We start from the raw sequence: 15,659 nt of genomic DNA on the forward strand, positions 1-15,659 counted from the left end.
GTGATGTTTGTATGAAAATATTCAGTACATATTTCTGTTTCCTAACAATGCAGCGTTCTATTTAATATTTTGCATCATATCTTCTACCATATGTATAAAATCTTGGCCAATCGTAGCCTCGTCCGCTGGTCACATGACAGCGTCTCTTCGACGTCAATTCCCTGCGACGACTTACTGCCCAACGTTTCCTCATGCGAACGGGTTTCTTCCAAAAAATATCGGCTATTTTAGGTAAGTCATCAATGGATATAAGATAAGATGTTTCTTTAGATGCGGTCTGTGTTCAGACTTTATCATTTTAATCTACTGGATGAAGAGAAAAGGGTTGGCGTCGTTTGAGTGCGTCCCTTCATTTCTACACAAGGTCAGGATCCGATGTTACATGACAGGGAAATGTTTATTCTCACAGTTTTACAAATGTAGAGGAATAATTTTCTGAAACAGTTACAGGAACACGAAAACCAATGTAGTTTATACACCCTGCTTGTTTCCGGTAAGAATCTGCAGGTTAAATAACCCGCATTTCCTTAACAAGATCGTCATGTGTCCAAGACTTTAGTGGAGCTAGTTAGGGCGTCCGAAACAATTGGATTCATTGTCAGATTAGCATTGCGGTTGTGCAAGTTTAAAACCGCAAAAAATCAGTTCGTGGTAGCTTGTCCGAATTGTCATAAAAAATAATCTTCATGTTGTGATCAATTTAAATGCTGTATCAGATTTCCGTATCTGTATTTCATCAGTGGGACACGCTTCTTTTTCCGTCCACGCATTTTCAATGTGTATATTTTCTATCCATAAAAACCGCTTTGATACTATATGAGATCGCTTAGTTTCAATACCTGTTCAGAAAGCTTTTAAATGGCTATAAACCGATGGGGGTCACTGCCGGACAGGGCGTTTATTATTTAATACTAACCCGTAAAAGAAACAGCAACTTTTTCTGCCTCCCATACATCAGTTGATAAACGTAATTCAACTGAAAATGAATGACTTAATGGCAACATTTCAATGTGTCGGTGTACATCTACAGGTCCTTCTCAAAATATTAGCATATTGTGATAAAGTTAATTATTTTCCATAATGTCATGATGAAAATTTAACATTCATATATTTTAGATTCATTGCACACTAACTGAAATATTTCAGGTCTTTTATTGTCTTAATACGGATGATTTTGGCATACAGCTCATGAAAACCCAAAATTCCTATCTCACAAAATTAGCATATCATTAAAAGGGTCTCTAAACGAGCTATGAACCTAATCATCTGAATCAACGAGTTAACTCTAAACACCTGCAGAAGATTCCTGAGGCCTTTAAAACTCCCAGCCTGGTTCATCACTCAAAACCCCAATCATGGGTAAGACTGCCGACCTGACTGCTGTCCAGAAGGCCACTATTGACACCCTCAAGCAAGAGGGTAAGACACAGAAAGACATTTCTGAACGAATAGGCTGTTCCCAGAGTGCTGTATCAAGGCACCTCAGTGGGAAGTCTGTGGGAAGGAAAAAGTGTGGCAGAAAACGCTGCACAACGAGAAGAGGTGACCGGACCCTGAGGAAGATTGTGGAGAAGGGCCGATTCCAGACCTTGGGGGACCTGCGGAAGCAGTGGACTGAGTCTGGAGTAGAAACATCCAGAACCACCGTGCACAGGCGTGTGCAGGAAATGGGCTACAGGTGCCGCATTCCCCAGGTCAAGCCACTTTTGAACCAGAAACAGTGGCAGAAGCGCCTGACCTGGGCTACAGAGAAGCAGCACTGGACTGTTGCTCAGTGGTCCAAAGTACTTTTTTCGGATGAAAGCAAATTCTGCATGTCATTCGGAAATCAAGGTGCCAGAGTCTGGAGGAAGACTGGGGAGAAGGAAATGCCAAAATGCCAGAAGTCCAGTGTCAAGTACCCACAGTCAGTGATGGTCTGGGGTGTCGTGTCAGCTGCTGATGTTGGTCCACTGTGTTTTATCAAGGGCAGGGTCAATGCAGCTAGCTATCAGGAGATTTTGGAGCACTTCATGCTTCCATCTGCTGAAAAGCTTTATGGAGATGAAGATTTCATTTTTCAGCACGACCTGGCACCTGCTCACAATGCCAAAACCACTGGTAAATGGTTTACTGACCATGGTATCACTGTGCTCAATTGGCCTGCCAACTCTCCTGACCTGAACCCCATAGAGAATCTGTGGGATATTGTGAAGAGAACGTTGAGAGACTCAAGATCCAACACTCTGGATGAGCTAAAGGCCGCTATCGAAGCATCCTGGGCCTCCATAAGACCTCAGCAGTGCCACAGGCTGATTGCCTCCATGCCACGCCGCATTGAAGCAGTCATTTCTGCAAAAGGATTCCCGACCAAGTATTGAGTGCATAACTGTACATGATTATTTGAAGGTTGACGTTTTTTGTATTAAAAACACTTTTCTTTTATTGGTCGGATGAAATATGCTAATTTTGTGAGATAGGAATTTTGGGTTTTCATGAGCTGTATGCCAAAATCATCCATATTAAGACAATAAAAGACCTGAAATATTTCAGTTAGTGTGCAATGAATCTAAAATATATGAATGTTAATTTTTCATCATGACATTATGGAAAATAATGAACTTTATCACAATATGCTAATATTTTGAGAAGGACCTGTATTTACCTCTTAGCATCTCATTGGGGCTTTCATAAGAATCATCCTGCAGTATGTTGGAGGAAATACAGTAATCCTCTGCTTTATCTGGGTCGAAAGCTGCAACATAGTTTTGAAATTATACATTTTATACTTTTAGTGTCTTTTATTGTCACTGTCAAACTAGAAATTTAAAATATAAATGACCTTTTGATGAGGGCTGCATGGTGGTGCAGTTGGGAGCACTGTTGCCTTGCAGCAAGAAGGTCCTGGGTTCAACCCCCTGGGTCCCAGGGGTCTTTCTGCATGAAGTTTGCATGTTCTCCCCGTGCATGCTCGGGTTCTCACCAAGTACTCCGGCTTCATCCTAAAGACATGCCTGTTAGGTTAATTGGTAGCTCTAAATTGCCCTTAGGTGTATGAATGAGTGTGTGCGTGGTTGTATGTGTGTTGCCCTGTGATGGACTGGTGAGCTGTCCACGGTGACCCCACCTTTCGCCCATAGACTGCTGGAGATAGGCACCAGCTCCCTCGCGACCCACTTTGGAATAACTGACTGACCTTTTAATGAATAATAAACAAAAAACTGTGGAGCTATCTTTAATAGCATTTAACAGTTGAAGGCACCCCAGTTGTGATTTCTATTTTATTTACACATTATAAAAGTGTGAAAGTACTTTATTGTCCATAACATTGTTTACATCGTAACCTTTTGTTTCATCCTCCCTCTGATTTTTTGGCAAAGTGTTTTTTTCTCTGTCTCTCATGATTTGTCCTGTGCCAGTGTGCTGGACCATTAAGATTGACTGAATATGATCTGCTATTTTACTTCTTATGCTCGACGCTCTTATTAATTTTATAAATGTGACTTCAAAGTTGATTGAAATAGTAAAATAATATGTGTGTTTGGCAGTGTGTTGAGAGATATGTTGTACTTAATGAAACATGGCAGTTTTCCAAAACCACTGTGGACCTGAATACCGGTGCACTTCTGTCCATGGTACTGGACAGCGAATCTCTCTTCATTAATGAAAACATTTGTAATTCAAAGATGCAACAGTAGAACAGTGTCACAATTAAAACCTGCACTCACCGGTCTGTTAGGTAAATCTTGCCGCTACCAGGTTGGACTTCCGTTTGCTTTCCAAACTGTCTGAATCTCGCATGGCTTGGATTTAACAAAATGGCAGCAACATTCCTTAGATTTTGGTTCATATCGATGACAACACACAGCCTATCGGATGCATCTGGTACACTGTATCTCAAAGGTGCTTTACTGGATAAGTATTTGCTGACTGAAGATCATTGTAGCACAGTTATTTCACTGAGAAGTTCAAGAAAAACAGTCTGAATTGATTTGAATTTTATATGATAAATTAACCTGCTGGATGCATCCATCAGAAAAATGGGTACACTGTTGTCAAAAAGGCATGGACATTGTCAGCAATAATACTCAGGTGGACTTTTAGGTTTAAACTATGCTGAATTGGTTCCAAGATATTCAAAATGTGCCACACATTACACCACCAACAGCAACCTGAACTGTTGATTAAAGGCAGGATGGAGCCATAATTTCATGTTGTTTATGCCAAATTCTGATGCTGCAGTTGACATCGAGACTCATCAGACCAGGAAACAAGTTTCCAGTCTTTTCTTGACTAATTTTAGTCAGCATGGTGTGAACATTAGCCTCATTTTTCTGTTCTTAGCTGACACAAATGGTGCCCAGTATGAGCTTCCACTGGTGTAGCCCATTTGCTTCAAGGTTCCACATATCTTAACTGCATGGAGTGGTTGTTGAGTTTCTATTGTATTTCTATCATCTCATACCAGTCCGACCTTTGTTCTCTGAATTCAGACATCAGTGAGGCATTTTCAACCACATAATTGAGGATTTTTCCTTTTTCAGGCCGTTCTCTTTAAATCCAAGAGGTGGTTGGTAGTTAAGATACCAGTAGACCTGCACTTTGTGCAACACGTAAACCAGCCTGTCTGGCACGAACAACTACATCAAGTTCAGCTGATCTGTTATTTACTTTTAACTGTGTTATTTACAGACAGGTGTATGTAATGAATTCGCCAGTGAGTGTTTAGGCTTGATTTTCTTTTAATCAATACAGTTTGAAAAATGTCTGATATATGCTTTTAATATGTTGTAGCATTTTTAAAAGTGACAGTATAGAACAAACTGGAGTTCTGATCACATTTTATAATTTAATAAAACAAATACAACAGTAAAATGAATGCAAGATGGTCAATGACGTTATAGATGAAGTGCTAAATTATACCTTGGTGTCATTTAATGAGAACACATGTTAATTAAATCCTTTTAGAGTTATTTTACAATGTACAACATGTATTTGATTGCACTACCACTCATTCCATGGCCGTAAAACACTGTTCAGGAGCACAAAGAGTTCACCAAAGGTCAGAACTGGTGTGGAAAGGCATCTAAACAAAACACCACTACCTTGATTTAACTCGGATCTCTCTGGTTCACACAGAACAACATTGGGATGTGGGTGTTTGGATTGTGAAGACCTTTTTTCCTCCAGTCCCACCTTTCTGACCCAATGGCCAACCGCCTGCTGGGCAGATGTGCTCGCCTGATCTGCAAGTCTTCCTTTCATGCTGCCACTGCTGTCCGCTTCCATCCACCTTTGGGTGGGCCTGTAGAGGTGCAAAGGGTTAGAAGTTGGTTATGGGGCACTGAGAGATTGCTCTGTGAGAGGACAGTAACCAAAGATGAGGCACATCTCCGTGTTCCTGCTCGCACCCAGCTGGATGAGACGATGGAGAAGGCTTTGGCTCCAGAGGACATCTTGTCTGCTTGGGAAGAGTACGGAGGGAATGGTAGTCAGGCGGCTACCGCTCTTATGAAGTGGACTCAGCTGATGCTGAAGACAAAGGGGAAGTTCAAGAAAGACCAATTCGAAGTGCTGACAGATTCAAGGCTCCTTGATATGATGAACACTCTATCAAAACAGGTAAGGATTCCTCGATTACTTACTTCAGAAAATAACAAGTATTTGTGTTTATGTCTGAATGTGCTTTTTCCCCAGGTGTCGTCGGTGTGGAATGGTAATCTGGTGAGTGTGTTACGGACCCTCTGGGTCATGAAGATTCCTTCTACCCATCCAGCATTGACTTCTGTCCAGACAGAGGTCCTGTGGAGGGTCCGCCGGCTATCCTACAAGCAGCTGGGCTTCCTGGTAGACTGGGGAACGGCGAGGAAAGCATCACAAGACGTAGTGATAGTAAACTCTGCCTTGAAACAGCTGGAGCTGCGCTGGGCTGAAATCGCTGATGCCAAAACTGTCAGTACTTTGATATCCAAAGGAGAACACATGGCACCTACCTTGATGGACAGACTTGAAGACAAGGTATTAACTATTTTATCTGCATGTAGTACCAAACAAATGCATGCCAATAAATTATACTTAAATATTACCATTTCTAATACAGAAGTGATGTTTTTTTTATATCGAGGTAATATGGTATTTGCTTCACAGTTGTACAGCACATTGTTGCTAAAGATCCCTACTTAAAAAACCTTCATGAGGACCTTTTATTTTTATCTTTTGCAGGCTTTGGAGCTCTCGGAGAGCTTTTCAGCAGAAGATGTCCGGAAAGTCTGTGTAGCATTGGCAGCTCAGAGCCGCAGGAGTGTCCCATTACTCAGGGCTATGTCCTACCACCTCCTCCAGAAACCTTCCTCTGAGTTCACCACTCCATTAATACTGGACCTCACCTTTGCATACGGTAATAACTCTGAAAATAAAATGCTGTCCACTGAAATTTCGTCTAGGAATATCTGCTTTAATTCAGGTTATATGTATGACCTAAGATACTGAAACTGCTGCTATTGGCTGTAAAAAGATCAGTAAAGTTGTAATATCCAGTATTATGTGTCTTTTACAGGCAATCAAATATGGCAGTGTAGTAAGGCAATAACGCAGTCATGTTTTTCTCAACATTCTTTCTAGGAAAGTTAAATTTCAACCATTCCCAGGTTTTTCAGCGAATGGCTAGCGAGTTGTTTCCCAGAGTTTCTGAGCTCAGCTCTACTGATGTCACACGCTGTGCCAAGTCTTTGGGCTTTCTCAAATGGCTCCACTTTCCTCTCTTTGAAGCCTTTGCTGAGGTCAGTCGTCTGTTATCCAGTGTTTTATCTATGACCCTAGATGAACTCTCTTTTGTTTTCTCCTCACTCACTGTCATACGTTTTGTTTCCCCCAGCACTACACAGCGAACAGTGAAAAATATAGCACGCTCCAGCTCTGCAATCTGCTTATGACTTTTGCCAGACTTGGCTTCCAGCCCAGCAAAGGAGAAGAGTTTTACAGCAAGGTACTAATGAGTTGAAATGTTGCTGTTCTGTTGGCTGTACACAGATGGTTCTACTTTGTGTTCTGTCTTTCTGGAAAGGTGCATCCTGTGTTGAACGAGTCCCTCGTGAGCCTGGAGCCTTTTCTGCAGACAGATGTAGTGTGGTCTCTGTGCGTGTTACAGCAGGCCAAGCCCCACTATCTCATCCGTCTGACTCAAACAGGTCATGTTACCAACCTATCAGGTAAGATGCTAAACTGGGTGGTAGATCATTAGCACCTTCAATGGGATTAAAAATGCTCTAATAGTGGAGTTAAAAGTGGGCGTCCGAATTTGCGACATGCACTGAAAATTTCAATCTCTCTGCAGGATCTTAATTACCTGAAGGTTTGACAATACATTTAGGTAAACTAACTGTCCAAAGGGGATAAATTCTTTCTAAGATTAAAAGCGAAACTCTCTTGTGTTTTTACACTTCACAAATACAATGTTTGCATCAGTGCCGTTATCGTGTATTAGAAAAGACATCAACAAAATCAAGTAATGATCTCATGCTTCTTCTAGGTAGGAGAGAGGATTGTAAATATTTGATGAGCATTTTATTCTCATGGCAACAAAATAACTTTGTTAAAGTACCTCAACATTTGACAAAAAGGAGGCGCAACAGCCATGTTGTGCCTCCTTACAAAAATATATATATTATAAGGAATAACCATGGTGGTGATTCACAGTCATAATGTCAGCATGACTGAGAAACAGAAGTATAACACAAGTATTATTAAATATTAAAGGAAAAGTGCTATTAGTTACCACATGGAAAGTAAAGAGATACAAATCTTAGTAGAGAAAATTTATGTAAAGTTAAGAAAATTCATGTTCAGTTTCACTCCATAAAAAATCTACCATGTTTCTTTATTTAGCCCACTTAAAATTCTTATTCAAGCCACCATCTCAGATTTACAATTAATATTATTTTTTTTTTACAAATATTTGTTAATTTATCACTCATACTTTTCCATTTATTCCCATGTTATCCTCCTTTTATTAAGGAACTTTTTGGTTGCCTCTGATTTTTTTTTTTATGTATTTTTTGATACTTCCATCCATCTTATTTTTTCTTTGAGTGCTGTACTGATCCTGGTAATAATTGTTAAATAATTGCCCAGGTAACTTATGTCATTCACTTTTAGCAATATAGATAACTAAAAGTAAATGGAGAACGTTTGACCAGAGAGATTAAAGGTCCATCAGAACTTTAAATTGGAACTAAAACACAAAACCGTGAGGTTGACCTCAGGGATCAATAGAGATTTCCAGATTAAATTTACAATAATCTGTTCAGAGTGCACGTTGCCTTATGTCAGGACCTCCAACCCCTACATGACACTAAGTCAGATAAAGGCATTATTGAAAAGAGAGAAGCAGGTGTCAGTATTCGGAGTAACGACAATCTATCTAGATTTGATTATTTAAAACTCAACCGACATATATTTGATGAGATATTTAGCTTTCTTTAAAGTGGATGTGTTTTTCAAAACAAAGAAAAAACTCAGAAATTCTTTTCTTATGCAGTCATATATCATTAGTTGCAAAACATAATGTGTGGTGTTATTTTGAAACAATATAACGATACTTAATTTCTGCTCCAGAATGTCACATATGCTGCAAAAAAGACTTTTTAGACATTTTCATTCCTAAAGCTCATATTTCCACCCAGAAGGTTTTCACTGGCACAAACTGTGAGTTTTATTAAATCACCTTGTTACATCATATCTTTTTTTTTTTTTGGCTCCATAGCGGTTTGTGTCTCAGATCTGATTTAAGTTGCTATGATGTCCCTCAGTTTTGGGAGCCGAATTTCTTCCATGCCTCACTAGATGGCAGCATAGCACTGTGACATTTATGATACATCATTCTTTTGGTTGCTAAAGAATTACTTTTGGTAATTTATCAACTCTTGTCTTTCTGTTGTCTTTTCTGTTTGTAGAAAGCAGCCCAGCTCGGGTGGAGAACTATAAACTGAAGCTGCTGCACATTGCTGCCACCCTTCTACTGGAGCATCCCGGTTCCTCGGACAGTGTCCCGTCTCTCAGTGTCCTGCCAGTCCCAGCTACCAGCTCCTCCTTATCAGAGCTGCAGAGCAGTCTGAGAGAGGCATTACAGAGTTTGGTGGGAGGGAATGCAGGGGCCCTTCGCACCGGTGTTGACACTGTGTATGGATGGACGATTGGTAATGGGGGGTGCATAAACATGTTGTCCAATTGAAGGCATTATTTCATGTATAAATCATAATTTCTTTTCTTGGAAACCTCTTATTTTTCTTAATCAGATGGAGAGATTGTTGTGGATTATGACAACAAACCTGTTGACATGTCGATGCTAAAAGCCCCTCATCTACCAAATGGAGGAGGAGACCTGGATTTACCTGCAGGGGCACGGCGGTGAGTCATGGGAGAGAATAAAGGAATCATTAAAAGATATCACTTTCCCTTTTGCTTTATGTGTCTGAAGTTTCTCTTTTCTGCATCCTTTATTGTTTTTAGATTAGCTTTTGTGGGTTGGGAATTTCCCAACTTTGGCTCCAAGAGCAGGGACCTTCTGGGACGCTTTGTCATGATGAAGAGACATCTTCAGTTGGCTGGTTTCATCCTAGTGGAGGTATGGAGAGGCTGTGGCAGTATGTCCACTCTGATTGTGCCAAGAATCAATTATGCTGTTGTGGTTGGTTTGTGGAAGCAGTATTTCATCATAAAGAGGCAAAGCAAACAGTTTTGCTGCAGCTGCATTTGACAAGTTGGAGAACATGCACACAATGAACTTAATGCTTTTCTGGAACTCCATGTCAGGTGGGCCCTGCTGCAGTCTGTGGTATAAATAGAGCTCCAACCACAGATTTGCCTCATCTAGGGCAATCCAAGCTCTGCCTCTTTTACATCTAGGACAATCTCCTTACCTCCCTGTAACTTCACTTTCCTCTAAGATTTGCAGTTCAGCAAGATGCTTCAACTTATGTGTATGAGAAATCAGAGTGTCAACCACAGAGCAGTTTAGTACAACGCAAATATGAGATCGACTGGCTAATGTATTTCCAATATGTTGCCTGTTTTCAAATGTATTTGGAGATTACCAAAACATTCATAATTTAGGATTGTTTGATATTGACAGAAATTAATATAATTATATTTGCATTTGTTTTATTATAGAAGCTCTAAAATAAAAATTAAAGGGGTTTTGGATCTTGAGTAAATAGCCTGTGTTGCTTTTTGATGAATTTTTTTATTTAATATTGTGGTCTTCTAAAAAACTACCTACCTGAATAGAAATACCACTGTTTTGTGGTTCGTTCGTTCGTCGTCTTCCGCTTATCCAGGACCGGGTCGCGGGGGCAGCAGACTCAGCAGAGACGCCCAGACGTCCCTCTCTCCAGACACTTCCTCCAGGGGGAGCCCAAGGCGTTCCCAGGCCAGCCGAGAGACATAGTCCCTCCAGCATGTCCTGGGCCGTCCCCTGGGCCTCCTCCCGATGGGACATGCCTGGAACACCTCCCGAGGAAGGCGTCCAGGAGGCATCCGGTATAGATGCCCGAGCCACCTCAACTGGCTCCTCTCGATGTGGAGGAGCAGCGGCTCTACTCCGAGCTCCTCCCGGATGGCCGAGCTCCTCACCCTATCTCTAAGGGAGTGCCCGGCCACCCTACGGAGGAAGCTCATTTCAGCCGCTTGTATCCGTGATCTCGTTCTTTCGGTCATGACCCAAAGTTCATGGCCATAGGTGAAGGTAGGAATGTAGACCGACCGGTAAATTGAGAGCTTTGCTTTTCGGCTCAGCTCTCTCTTCACCACAATGGACCGGCACAGCGCCCCCATTACTGTGGCAGCCGCACCGATCCGTCTGTCGATCTCCCGCTCCATTCTTCCCTCACTCGTGAACAAGACCCCGAGATACTTAAACTCCTCCACTTGAGGCGGGAACTCCCCTCCAACCTGAAGAGGACAAGCCACCCTTTTCCGGTCGAGAACCATGGCCTCGGACTTGGAGGAGCTGATCCTCATCCCAGCCGCTTCACACTCGGCTGTGAACCGCCACAGCGCATGCTGTAGGTCTTGGCTAGAGGGGGCCAGCAGGACCACGTCATCCGCAAAAAGAAGAGACGAAATCCACTGGTCCCCAAACCAGACCCCCTCCGGCCCTTGGCTGCGTCTAGAAATCCTGTCCATAAAAGTTATGAACAGGACCGGTGACAAAGGGCAGCCCTGCCGGAGTCCAACATGCACCGGGAACAGGTCCGACTTAGTGCCGGCAATGCGGACCAAACTCCTGCTCCGCTCGTACAGGGACCGGATGGCCCCTAATAAAGGGCCCCAGATTCCATACTCCTGGAGCACCCCCCACAGGGCATCACAAGGGACACAGTCAAATGCCTTCTCCAGGTCCACAAAACACATGTGAACCGGTTGGGCAAACTCCCATGAACCCTCGAGTACCCTGTAGAGGGTATAGAGCTGGTCCAGTGTTCCACGGCCGGGACGAAAACCACACTGCTCCTCCTGAAGCCGAGGTTCGACTATCGGTCGGACTCTCCTCTCCAATACCCTGGCGTAGGCCTTACCAGGGAGGCTGAGGAGTGTGATCCCCCTGTAGTTGGAACACACCCTCCGGTCCCCCTTCTTATGAAGGGGGACCACCACCCCAGTCTGCCAGTCCAGAGGCACTGTCCCCGACCGCCAGGCAATGTTGAAGAGGCGTGTCAACCATGACAGCCCTACAACATCCAGAGACTTGAGGTACTCAGGGCGGATCTCATCCACCCCCGAAGCCTTGCCACCGCAGAGCTTTTTAACCACCTTGGTGACTTCAGCCTGGGTGATGAAAGAGTCCAACCCCGAGTCCCCAGCCTCTGTTTCCACCACGGAATGCGTGATGGCAGGATTGAGGAGATCCTCGAAGTACTCCTTCCACCGCCCGATAATGTCCTCAGTCGAGGTCAGCAGTCCCCCGCCCGCACTATAAACAGTGTTGGCAAAGCACTGCTTCCCCCTCTTGAGGCGCCGGACGGTTTGCCAGAATCGCTTTGAGGCCAACCGGTAGTCCTTCTCCATGGCCTCACCGAACTCCTCCCAGGCCCGCGTTTTTGCCTCTGCCACAGCCCGGGCCGCAGCACGCTTGGCCTCACTGTACCCGTCAGCCGCCTCAGGAGTCCCACAAGCCAACCACAGCCGATAGGACTCCTGCTTCAGCTTAACAGCATCCCTTACCGCCGGTGTCCACCACCGGGTTCTGGGATTGCCGCCACGACAGGCACCACAGACCTTACAGCCGCAGCTGCGGGCAGCAGCATCGACAATAGATGCGGAGAACATGGTCCATTCGGACTCTATGTCTCCAACATCCCCTGGGATCTGGTCGAAGCTCTCCCGGAGGTGGGAGTTGAATACATCCCTGGCAGGGACGCCAAGAAGGCCGGGTACTCTGCACTACCACTCGGCCCGTAGGCTGAAATGATAGTCAGAGACCTCTCTCCAACCCGAAGGCGCAGGGATACGACCCTCTCATCCACTGGGGTAAACCCCAACACAAGACGGCTGAGCTGGGGGGCAACAAGTAAACCCACACCAGCCCGCCGCCTCTCCCCGTGGGCCACTCCAGAGTAGAAGAGAGTCCAACCCCTCTCGAGGAAATGGGTTCCAGAGCCCACGCTGCGCGTGGAGGCAAGCCCGACTATTTCTAGTCGATATCTCTCGACCTCCCGCACAAGCTCATGCTCCTTCCCCCCCAGCGAGGTGACATTCCACGTCCCTAGAGCCAGCCTAAGCATCCGGGGATCGGGCCGCTGAGGTCTCCACCTTCGTCCGCCACCCAATCCTCTTTGCACCGGTCCCTCACGGTTCCCCCTGCAGGTGGTGGGCCCACTGGGGGATGTCCTCGCGTCTCTTGTTCGGGCTTGGCCCGGCCGGGTCCCGCGAGGAGCAACCCGGCCACCAGGCACTCTCCGACGAGTCCCGACCCCAGGCCTGGCTCCAGGGTGGGACCCCGGCTCCGCCGTACCGGGCGACGTCACGTGCCTCAATATTTTATTCTTCATGAGGGGGAACCATTCTTTGTCTGACCCATCACCTAGAGCCTGTTTCCATGGGAGACCCTACCAGGGGCATTTAGGCCCCAGACAACATAGCCTCTAGGATCATTTGAGCACTCAAACCCCTCCACCACGTTAAGGTGACGGTTCAAGGAGGGGCTGTTTTGTGGTATTTACACAAAAAAATAACTCAAAAATGTACAATATGATTTAATTGCTTTTATGTCAAACAAAAAAGAACAAATATTCTAACTGCTGCTAGAATATTATAACATTTTTATAACAGTTCTAATATCTTGTAATACACTTCTATTTAGATTTTAATACATATACCTAAGCATAAATATAATTTAGTAGTAGTTTTCAGAAAATTATACATTTTTGACATCTTGACCTTGATGGAGTAACATAAGTATAATAAGCTGATAGTGAGCTGGTAACTTGGTCAAGCTGTCTGCTCTGGCAGCTAGTCTGCAATCAGCTCCTTATCAGGCGTACCACTTGCCAGCTGTGGTTTTAAAACCGCGCTTTCTGAATTATGTGTGACAGTTAGCGCTCTTCGAGACTTAGCTCAGCTCACGACTTAGTTTCCACACCATGACTGTTGGTGCTTTTTGCATCCAGAACTTGTCTTGTAGCAAGGGAAAAGCTGGAGGAAACTTCAGTCAGTCCAGCAACTTTATCTTTTAACCATGAGAAAAGTTTCAATAATATTTTGAGGTTTGAAAAGCTTATCTAAGCAAAACTGCGGCCTGCCTTAATAGAAGGGCTGCACAATACCAGGGAAAGATATTGCAATTTTTCCATCCTTGTAACTTCCCCACCATTTTTGTGTGAGTTTAATATCTCAGTCATTAAAATATACATACTGTGTACATGAAGGGCAGTCAGAGACCTTCCAACTGGCTAAATATATTCTCAGCATGCAAACCTTGAGTGCATCCATGGCAGCTTTACCTGATACCGGCTATCACATCAAAAATATACATTTGTTTAATCCCTGTTGCTTGTCTGAGACTTAAAACCCACATTCTTTTACTTTTAACAAAGTGCCTAAAATAAAACCATACCACATACAATGACAACATAGAAGCACATTAGGTCTTAAACAAATTTTTAACATCCTTTTATCCTCCTCTTCAAGGTGCCATACTACGAGTGGCTGGAGCTGAAGACAGAGTGGCAGAAATTGGCATACCTGAAGGATAAAATGGGGAAGGCCGTGGCTGAGGACATGACCAAGTGAACTGAAGAAGCTTTCAAAGATCAGCTCGATCGAAGCTTTCCCAGTCCAGCGGGACCCACAGGGAATGCACACATCCACCCACGTTCACGCTCGGGTCGGAGTGGCATCACATATTTTCGCTCTCGTTCCCCTGGCAACATGTGGGGCTTTCCCTGTTTCCATGGTGATGGCGAGTAAAGAGTTTAGGATGAGAGAGACAGAAATAAACACAACAGAGATATGATCTGATAAAGGACTATGTCTTTACATCTGCATATGGCTTGTTGCAACAGAAGCTCTGGAGTTATTGAAATATTCAGTCAAAGAATGCTTCTTCTTAAGATAACTATCAGAATAACTTATTTCTGTCAATGTGTGTCACCTTATTATGGAATAAATAGTTCATTACAATTCTTGCTTCCCAGTGTTTTTAACATCTAAAGAATTTTGGGTTAAATTAAACCAGGAGTTACGCAGACGAATGGCACTGAAACAGTTACTTTAACATATCTTCTTGCAGTTTCAGTATTATTATGAAACTGATTCAGATTCAAAAGAAATATTTATACATTTTGAAAAATATATCACCATTGAGAGAGAGAGAGAGAGAGCACTACCATGGAGAACCGGCCTGGGCAAGAGATTCAGAGATGTACAATGCTGCCCTGAAACTGCTTACACAACCTCATGGACAGGAGCTGCACTCAGACATCAGATGCTCTGAGGCAGAGAAAGTAGGTTGGCCCACAAAACCACCCAAGGATCAGGAAAGGCCTAGGCAGAGCCAAATATTCCACAGATTTTTTTCTTCTTCTACAAAATAGAAGAGACTGAATTCTAACCTTTAAGCCCTCACATTTACCACCGACACATTCCTGAAAAGTACTACAAGAAACATTCTACGGTGAATGTTAGAAGATTCTAAATCTGAGAAAGAGTTTTCATTTCTTCAGCTAGATTCTTGCAGGGCACGGGTATTTCATGGAGGCTATTAGATCCTATCCAGAAAAGCGTCAATCTTCTGCTGAACAAGCACTCTGCCCGTGGGAAGTTTTGGATTGCCATGGAAACTACAGTTGCAGATCCTTTGGCTCAGTGCTGCCGCCCCATCCTTCTCTTTATATTTCATCGATCCTATATATATTTTTTTCTTTCTATCAAATGGAGGAAAACAAGTGCAGACATGCTGATGATAACAGATCTGCATCAAGACGATTTGATCTACACTGAACTACACCTGGTTTATGTTATTGGCTGTGCAAAATTTGAATCAGCTTTGAAGACCTTTATTTAAAAAAGCTGTGGAAAAAAAAGCAAAGTTAAACATTTAAATAAGAAAACCTGCAGAGAACAAGGTGTTCAAAATAAGTTTCTATTTACAACATAGCTAGTTTATTATGAAGCCTAGCTAGATT

At 43.5% G+C, this 15,659-nt stretch overlaps 1 protein-coding gene across 1 annotated transcript; it reads left to right on the forward strand.

Annotated features, from left to right (window-relative positions):
• The first annotated feature begins 117 nt into the window (after positions 1-117).
• On the forward strand, positions 118-14,655 carry tbrg4 (transforming growth factor beta regulator 4). The gene is made up of 11 exons (XM_047357676.1): positions 118-231; positions 5,119-5,601; positions 5,677-5,997; positions 6,202-6,376; positions 6,601-6,758; positions 6,854-6,964; positions 7,043-7,187; positions 8,931-9,173; positions 9,273-9,384; positions 9,487-9,601; positions 14,164-14,655. The coding sequence occupies exons 2-11, from the start codon at positions 5,188-5,190 to the stop codon at positions 14,263-14,265; spliced, it is 1,896 nt and encodes a 631-aa protein (XP_047213632.1). The 5' UTR covers positions 118-231; positions 5,119-5,187; the 3' UTR covers positions 14,266-14,655.
• Positions 14,656-15,659: the final 1,004 nt, after the last annotated feature.

This window comes from Girardinichthys multiradiatus, chromosome 3, assembly GCF_021462225.1.
Source record: "Girardinichthys multiradiatus isolate DD_20200921_A chromosome 3, DD_fGirMul_XY1, whole genome shotgun sequence".
NCBI lineage: Eukaryota > Metazoa > Chordata > Actinopteri > Cyprinodontiformes > Goodeidae > Girardinichthys > Girardinichthys multiradiatus.

What these genes read in the sequence shown, in the direction of transcription:
- tbrg4 (XM_047357676.1), top strand. Translation starts at nt 5,188, where the DNA reads ATGGCCAACCGCCTGCTGGGCAGATGTGCTCGCCTGATCTGCAAGTCT. An exon ending in TCTTTGAAGCCTTTGCTGAG is followed by an intron (nt 6,759 to 6,853) that starts GTCAGTCGTCTG and finishes TGTTTCCCCCAG; the next exon opens with CACTACACAGCGAACAGTGA. An exon ending in TTACCTGCAGGGGCACGGCG is followed by an intron (nt 9,385 to 9,486) that starts GTGAGTCATGGG and finishes TATTGTTTTTAG; the next exon opens with ATTAGCTTTTGTGGGTTGGG.